Source organism: Hylaeus volcanicus, unplaced genomic scaffold (genome assembly GCF_026283585.1).
Source record: "Hylaeus volcanicus isolate JK05 unplaced genomic scaffold, UHH_iyHylVolc1.0_haploid 12034, whole genome shotgun sequence".
Taxonomy (NCBI): domain Eukaryota; kingdom Metazoa; phylum Arthropoda; class Insecta; order Hymenoptera; family Colletidae; genus Hylaeus; species Hylaeus volcanicus.
The window spans coordinates 2,964-12,108 of NW_026533033.1; the positions used below are offsets into that span (position 1 = coordinate 2,964).

Below are 9,145 nucleotides of genomic sequence, written 5' to 3' on the forward strand. Positions count from 1 at the left end.
CAATCTACATCCCCTCCATGATACACAGGTAGGAGAATGTTTCTCGTTATTATGTAACAAGCTATTTACTAGATTCATGATGGTCTTATGATTTTTCCATTGCAGGTACAATCTACATCCCCTCCATGATACACAGGTAGGAGGACTGTTGAAGACAACGAACGACCATTTTTAAGGTGACTTTACCAGGCGTAGTTGGAGAGGTATATGAGGAATGATTAGAGAATTGAAATCATTTGGAGATTGGTTCTGATTGGAGCCAAGCAGACACAGGTAGGAGGATGCTTCTCGTTATTATGTAACAAGCTATTTACTAGATTCATGATGGTCTTATGATTTTTCCATTGCAGGTACAATCTACATCCCGTCCATGTTAAAAACTAGAAGTTATTTACTAGATTCATGATGGTCTTATGATTTTTCCATTGCATGTACAATCTACATCCCCTCCATGATACACAGGTAGGAGGATGCTTCTCGTTATTATGTAACAAGTTATTTACTAGATTCATGATGGTCTTATGATCTTTCCATTGCAGGTACAATCTACATCCCCTCCATGATACACAGGTAGGAGGATTGTTGAAGACAACGAACGACCATTTTTAAGGTGACTTTACCAGGCGTAGTTGGAGAGGTACATGAGGAATGATTAGAGAATTGAAATCGTTTGGAGATTGGTTCTGATTGGAGCCAAGCAGACACAGGTAGGAGGATGCTTCTCGTTATTACGTAACAAGTTATTTACTAGATTCATGACGGTCTTATGATTTTTCCATTGCAGGTACAATCTACATCCCCTCCATGTTAAAAACTAGAAGTTATTTACTGGATTCATGATGGTTTTATGATCTTTCCATTGCAGGTACAATCTACATCCCCTCCATGATACACAGGTAGGAGAATGTTTCTCGTCATTACGTAACAAGTTATTTACTAGATTCATGATGGTCTTATGATTTTTCCATTGCAGGTACAATCTACATCCCCTCCATGTTAAAAACTAGAAGTTATTTACTAGATTCATGATGGTCTTATGATTTTTCCATTGCATGTACAATCTACATCCCCTCCATGATACACAGGTAGGAGAATGTTTCTCGTCATTACGTAACAAGTTATTTACTAGATTCATGATGGTCTTATGATTTTTCCATTGCATGTACAATCTACATCCCCTCCATGATACACAGGTAGGAGGATGTTTTTCGTCATTACGTAACAAGTTATTTACTAGATTCATGACGTTCTTATGATTTTTCCATTGCAGGTACAATCTACATCCCCTCCATGTTAAGAAGTTCAGATTGTACCTGCAGATGTTCGTTCGTTACTGGTCAAATTTATTACCAAACAAAGAATACAAGGGCCCGTGGTCCTAAAACAGTAACTCTATATCTACTGTCATACCTGGTGTCGTATCTGGTGTACGGAGGCGGTGCGTAGGACGGTGGCGAGTGGGCAAACAGGTTCCTAGGGCCCAGGTGGACGTGCGTGGTGGAAAAGGGGTCGAACAGCGGTTTCTGATAGGGCGTATTCCTGTAGGGTCGCTTCATGCGTCTACGCCTCCTGAAGTTGCCGTTCTCGAACATGTTCTCGGACTGCGGGTCTGCAAATTGGACAGTATCGTGTAGCCGTCAGGGGGCAACGTTACTTTGTAAAGTCGCGTAACGTCGATCACCAACCGATCGTCCAGAAGTTGCCCTTGCGATCGCCGCCTCCGTCGCGGGGGACCTTGACGAAGCACTCGTTCAAGGACAGATTATGCCTGATGGAGTTCTGCCAGCCCCTCTTCTTGTCCATCTTGTAGTAGGGAAACCTGGCGGTGATGTAGGCGTAGATCTCGCTGAGCGTCGCCCTCTTCTGAGCGGTGTTCTGGATCGCCATCGTGATCAGGGCGACGTAGCTGAACGGTGGCTTCTTGTTCGCGGCGTCGTTGCCGCTCCCGGCGTCGTTTCCGCTTCCCGAGGTGGCAGCGGACACGTCCGAGGACGTGGCGGGCACGGAGGGCGCCGAGGGCGTCGGAGGATTGCTATTTGCGGCGCTGTGGAGCCCGCTCGTGGGGGACGAGCCCTTCTCCTCCTGGTGATGATGACCGGACCCTGTCGAATGCATCGACACGGACGAGCTGGGACTGTGGAGCCCGTGGTGAGAGTGGTAATGACCGCGGGAGCCGTGGTGCGACGTCAGGTTCTTCGCCAGCCTCACCGACCCGTCCAACTCCTTCGAACCCATGCAACCGTTCTGCATCTCGGGCACGAAGCTGCTCACTGAAACGGGTTCATTTCATTCCAACCGATTCATTCTAACCTATTCAATGAGGATTCCATGGTCTTGTAGCAGGTTTCTTTAGTATCGACTCATACGACCACTACAATGTTTTCTGATTCAAGTATTCTATTTTCAGAAAGAAACGAGTGGTAACCTGATGGTGCTAGAACTAGGCTGCGATGAGACTTCCCATTGCAGGTCCTTTAATGTCTCACGAGCTACCAATTGATCCACCATGGAGCCCTGAAGCTTCTTCTTAGTGAAAATGGATTTCAACAGGAAAAGTGATGGTAATATCTATCTCGCGTATTTGTTCGAGTATTTGACTGGTTATCGTTCAAGGAGGAGACGAGGAGAGCCCAAGAAGCGAGGCGATTTCAATTGGAGACAGCCAGGGACTCCGGGAACCTGGACAATGGACTCGAGACATGCGCGCGACACGACCACACGGAAGCCGCTTCCCAGAAACCTCCGGGGTTAAAACAATTGGGTCTTTGAAGGGAACTCGCCTTCCGACACCCGAGACACGGGCGCCTCGGGAGCGATAAGCGCGGACTGTTTGGAGAAATCGTGATTCAGGACGCCGATAGCAATCCGGTGCCATCGCGCCTGCGAAAGGTACCACCGAAATTACAGCGACCACCCACCGGCGCTGCAACAGCTTCTCAGCTGGTAGAACGCTGACTCTTATTTTGTTGCAGGTCCTTCTTCCAAGTGCTCCATAATATTCTAGCATTTAAATACTCTCTGTACTATAGAACACATACTAGATTTACTAGAATTCACAAGTGGGACCGAATTGGCCAACTGTAAATATTCAAATGTTCTTTTTACCTTTGTTGTACAATGGACGTCTCATCGTGTATGGTGCTTTTGTCAAGTAGGAAGAAAGATATGGTAAGAGAGGTTAATTCACCGTAAAAGGTGGATAATCTAAGGTATTCGATACATTTCATTGTAATAAAAGTTTCCAATAACCTTCTTCTACTTTGCCCTACAGTAGCACCACGGTACAGAAAGTTAGTACAGAAAGTTAGTACAGAAAGCTGGATAGTTCCGGGGAAGAAACATGGCGTCGACGTTTAGAAAGTAGGATGGAGGTAGCTGGAAAACGCGGAGGGAACACGTATGAGGAAAGGAGTGCGTACGTGCCCACGGCGTCGAGCGAACATCGGTATTATACGCGGCACGTGTAACTGGAACTGAACGTAACCGGACACCGATAAGTTAAGCACGGCGCAAGAAGAGGGAGGGACGGGTGGAGGAGAACAAAAGGGAACTGATGAATAGAGTCCTCGGCGATAGAGATATTGTAGAAAAAAAAACGCTGTGCCCGTTGTACTTTCAATCAACGTAAATGCAAAGTGTACGTGTAATTATTCAAAGTATAAACGATAAGTATCTATCGTTAATACAGAAATGATTGAAAAATCGGTAGGCAGAGTCAGGTACCGCGGTTTTGTTTCTCTCTCTTGCAGTAGGACTCTATCTGTAATATTTCTGCGGTCCCCGTGAGTTTTTCCACTGGAAATAGGACCGCAGAGAGAGAGAGAGGAAGAGAGAGAGAGAGTGCCTCCAATTTCCTATGGTCGACGTTCGATTACATTGTTATCGGTCACATGCGATCCTGGGATACGCGAATCCCGGGCAAACATGATATCCCGCTAACGCAAACCTCCGGGGTATATGATTTCCAGGTTCGTCTGGGACACTAGGAGAGCAATGTTTTGAAAGCTGAACGCGGTATCTCGTTTTCAGCCAAATGGATTATTGGCAGGGTCAGGAGACGCTTTTCGAGACCTGTATCCCAGTCGCTGCTCTATCGTCTAACCAAGAAATCTCTGGCAACGTGGAATAAAAAGAAGACGAGAGACTGTGTCCACGAGAAACTTTATACGGTTTCCAACAGTCTAAATAATTCTAGATCCCAGCAGAAATGTTGAAGAATATTCCTCTGGTAATCCAAAGCGTTCGTTATCTTTGCTTCTCCACTCTCCATTTTCAAAAGTTCCGGTGTTGATCGCCTGTTACGTTTCGCAGATGGCGTGTCCCTGTTTGACGAGCGATATCAACATTAACGACCGATGAAGACGATGGGAGCTCGCGGTGCACGCGAGCTCTTTATACAGTTTCCAACAGTCTAAATAATTCTAGATCCCAGCAGAGATGTTCAAGAATATTCCTCTGGTAATCCAAAGCGTCCATTATCTTTGCTTCTCCACTCTCCATTTTCAAAAGTTCCGGTGTTGATCGCCTGTTACGTTTTGCAGATGGCGCGTCCCTGTTTGACGAGCGATATCAACATTAACGACCGATGAAGACGACGGGAGCTCGCGGTGCACGCGAGTGTCGCGCACCTACGTCTTCTTAGGCGGATCGACGGTGCGCAAGCAAGCAACGAGATCGCGATAACGTCGAACGTTTCGCCAACACACCTGACTGCAACTGGAGATCGCTACGCGACACCCGCCAGACCGCATCTGCTCTCGTCACGGGATCCCTTGTTTCGATTTAAACTCTCAACAGGAAAATACGAATACACGGATTTCCCAGGTCTCCCGATAAAAGTTCCTGATATCCATGAATTAATCCATAAATAATCCATTTATGTCAGATTTGTAATGCAACATAATTCCAGGAAGTTCTGGGAACTGTTGTTACCTGACTTTGTTATTCGAGACGGAAGTTGGGCTTTTTCTGAGGCTTCGACAGAGTCGAAGTAGAAACGGTAGCCTCCGAAGAGGACTCTGAATGCATATAGGCGACTATTTCACGCGTTATCGAAATCTTATACATGTTGGAAACGTGTATAAGATTTCGATTTTTTACTGTAAGCGTAGTATATAGTATACATATAGTATACATATAGTATACAAAGACCTTGGGAGCTGTTCGAGGTGGAAAAGTGATTACGTAACTGGCACAGGAAAAAACGCCACGTTCAGCTCGACGTGGAAAGCTGTGGTGTAACAGGGCTTGCGAAAGTTTGGCCTTCGCGGCGATATTGTTGTAACGTTGCAGATATATGTCGGTCAGACAACGTCGGTAGATTCTGCAGACTTTACAGGCTCGCGAAACGAGTCCACGTTTCTTCGGAAACGAACGGCGATAATGAGGTCAAACTTTTGTCGTGCTTCTCGACGTATCGACACGATTAAACGAAACATTAAATACATATATTAAATTATATATTTTAATATTAAGTATTAGTTTAATCTCTCGTTCGACACTCTTTCTTCCATCGCTAAAAGCAAGCGAATTATTCAGCTGGCTTGTTCCAAATGCCTCACCCTGTACATCACAGCTGATAAGAATAATAATTCCATTAATGATTCGATGGTACTGTACCATAATTTAAAGATGCAAGATTATATTTTGTAGAGACAAGCGAATTATTCAGCTGGCTTGTTCCAAATGCCTCACCCTGTACATCACAGCTGACAAGAATAATAATTCCATTAATGATTCGATGGTACTGTACCATAATTTAAAAATGCAAGATTATATTTTGTAGAGACAAGTCACTTAAGAGCACAATACTGTTCGTACAGTGTTGCGTAAATAATACAGCTCTGATATTAAACAATGGACCATTCGCTTGTGTATCTACGAGTTCTTATGCGTCCTAAAATAATTACTTTGTATCCACTTGTATGTAGCTCTAAAGCGATCACGTGCAACTCCTCTGTTATTAGGGCAACCTAGAGCCCGCGGAATCGCATAAGAAAACCGAAAGAAAGTTTCTGCAGAGCACCGGAGAGAAGCATGGGCTTGCAGTGTGACGTCACGACGTATCGTATTTCGCTTATCGGCGCCGCACGCCGATTCCTCGACGGGACTCGCAGCATTTCAGGAATGCGAATGCCATGGTTTTTCTGCGGCGACGACGACCTTCGCGCCGGGGGATACGCACGGTTTCTCTATATATTTTCCTACGCAAGGTACGATACCGTTTGCGTATGGCTGTCGATGAGATTTCATGAAGAGGGTGACGAGGTGTTACTTTACCGTGAGGATCTTGAAATCTAGACACTTCAAACTAACACTGATGCTTTACTTTTATGCATGGAATTGGTCTTGTAATTGAAACCCTTGATTTTTAACATATTTTATTATTGATATTTATTATTAGAATAGCCACGTTCAAGAGTCCTATATTTTCTGTTTCAGAATGCTCGTCCTGGAAGATTCAACAACTACGCTTCATTTACTGAAGGTATACTAGGTGTCGGAGTTGAATAACAGCCAGTTAACTACGCTATGGCGCATAAAAAGGTTCGCGATTGAATATTATGACCCCTGGGGCGCGTGGCACGCCTAATGACCCATCCAGCTAATTAAGGAGCATCCATTCCACCCAGAAGGAACACGTGCCTCTGGATAGTAACTCGAAAGCGTATCCATAACGCAGTATTACCGGTGGCGGCAAAACTTCAGCAGGGGTCGAATTCTAGGGTTCTCGCTTAACCCTCGACCCTGCCTACTCCTGTTGCGTGGGGGAAGTTTAAACGTACAGCAGGAGCTTCTATAAATACAAACTTAATCGCTGGGAAGAACTAGAACTATGATTAATGCGAGGTACATGAATATTTGCGCATGAATTTGTAATTGGTAAACAGCGTTTACAAAATACAGTTAGATGACGATTATTTTCAGATGAAGTCATCGTAAGTCCAGACAAATTTTATTAGCGATTATACAGGACAAACTTATGGTAGCACAACATTTTTGAAAATGTATGGTTCCTCGAAGGTTCCCATTCGCATAGATAACCCAAGTCTCAAGTTTTTGGGCGTAGAAGTTAATTCCCTGCAGTTTTGGTACGTTGAATTACCAAGCTTCCATATTTCCAACTACGAATTCATCTCTGCAATGAAGCTATATGCATAGATAACCAAAGTCTCAAATTTTTAGGTGTGGAAATCAATTCACTGATGCTTTGGCAGCTTGAATTACCAAGAGTTCAAGTTTCCAACTATGAATCCATATCTGCACCGAATCTACCTACTCGGATAGATAGCCTAGGACTAAACTTATTAAAGCTGGAGGAAGTCCAACAGGCCCAAAATTTTGCGTGTTACTGTTCCTTTACTGAATCGCTACCAGAAAACAAAGGCGAGGAGTTACTTAACTTCGCGGAGATAATTTCAAAGGGGGCCCGACCATCTCGGACTCGCTTGGTTCGTTGCCGCGTTGTTTATCTCGAGTCGCCCCCTTTCTCGCCCATTTCGCAATGGGGTACCTCGTCAATGCGTTATCGACGTTATTATCAATGTCCCAGCGAAACAGCCTCGTCGAACGATCGCGACGAAATTGGCTACAAATTGTGGTGTACACTTGCGGTGAAATCGTCCATCGCGTTACTGTAAACAAACGCGAACTTTTGTAGCGCGACCTCGGCGACTCCTCGACCCCGCGATGATTTTATCTTTAATGTTGTCGTTTAAGTACCGGACTGTATAGGGTAGAGCGTATATTTTATTTGCATAGTATAAAACATTTTGATACACGGTACGTTTCAAATGGAATAACGTTAATTTGATATTTCTAAAAATCGTTTACAAATTTGTTTACAAGGAAAAGGCGTTAGAAATGATTTTTAATCGAGTGTTCTATTTCGGCAGGTTTGGAAATGGAGTCTTCTCTGATGTTCATTCTCACCAAGTCACAAAATTGCAAGCTCCACGGGATCACGATTCAAGATTACCTTATCAAGCATTAGCGATTAGTCCAAAGCCATGCCCTTGTTTACTACAAATCTATTTTAACGCTACGATTACATCCACGGCCTAATTCCAGAGTAAACAAGCAGTTAGTAGACGACTCGTTAAATAGCAATCGACTGTATCCTTCTTTACACGTTGTTATTGTTTATACATTTACTAATTTTGTAAGCTTATGGAACAGCTTAGTTCTAGCTTGTAAGAAGGTAATTAGGCGAACCGAGAAACCCAGGTATATGAAATTTCATACGAATCTAAGAACTTTTCAACGTACAAGTCGCCCATATTGGATCCGTCATTTTGATTTTTGTAACTTTGATTTCAGACCGAAAAATCATCAGGCATCAGATATACGACTATGCAGTGTGGCTGTTCGAAGAAACTCCTTTGGAGAGATTTAGGCAAAGCGAGAGTACTCCTCTGTCCCCTCAGCCCCCCTCTAGTTTGAAGGTGCTTCGCCAACGCCTGAGCAACGGTCAATACGTCCACTCGACTCGCACCTGATTATGATTCAGACACGAAACGATGCGACGATACGATGCTTGATCGCCTAATCACGATACACCACTTTGATACACATCTACGATACTTGATACTCGTCTAACAAAACTCCATGATCGCCTTCACAGCCAGAATCACGTCCAGGGAGCGTAGAAATCGCGGTGGTAGAAGTTCTACCGCAGAACGAGCGATTAGGGCAACGTTTAACGCGATAATCCGCGGTCTATAAATAAGCGTGTCAACTATTTCGTGCCAGCCTTATCGCGCGCACTTTATTGGACCGATAAATGTTTCCCAGCGCGTTCGCTTACGACTGTTAACCGTAATACGAATGTGGAACGCAGAATCGCCACGCTGAAGCGGCGGCAGAAGCCTTTCGCTGCTGTGTCAGCGAATGACGCGATTCTTTGTCGAAGAAAGTCGTTCCCCAACTGGATGTACGCTGGGCGAAATTGGAGAATTAATTGTAGGAATATTGTCGGGATTACGTATTATACAAATTAAATGTTAGGGTGGAGGCATCCATGTATTACCTGCGGATAGTATTAATGCATGCAGGATTAAGAACGCTGGGATTTATGTTATTAAGCATCAAATTATTGCATACAAAGGCACAGAATTATTTGCTACAGCTAATGGTTAAGAAAGAA

General features: G+C 44.3%; 1 protein-coding gene across 3 annotated transcripts in view; it reads right to left on the reverse strand.

Annotated features, from left to right (window-relative positions):
* Positions 1 to 8,652, reverse strand: part of LOC128882506 (forkhead box protein D1-like) — a 10,401-nt gene extending 1,749 nt beyond the window's left edge. Inside the window, exons 1-3 of one of the 3 annotated variants that reach the window (XM_054134115.1) lie at positions 8,269 to 8,652; positions 1,686 to 2,270; positions 1,411 to 1,609 (exon numbers count right to left, since the gene is read on the reverse strand). In XM_054134115.1, the coding sequence (XP_053990090.1) occupies positions 1,411 to 1,609; positions 1,686 to 2,270; positions 8,269 to 8,332 (848 nt within the window). In that variant the 5' untranslated portion in view covers positions 8,333 to 8,652. Of the gene's footprint in view, positions 1 to 1,410; positions 1,610 to 1,685; positions 3,030 to 8,268 lie in introns of those variants that run through there. The other 2 variants (XM_054134114.1, XM_054134116.1) reach the window with 2 other exon arrangements.
* Between the last annotated feature and the right edge of the window lie 493 nt (positions 8,653 to 9,145).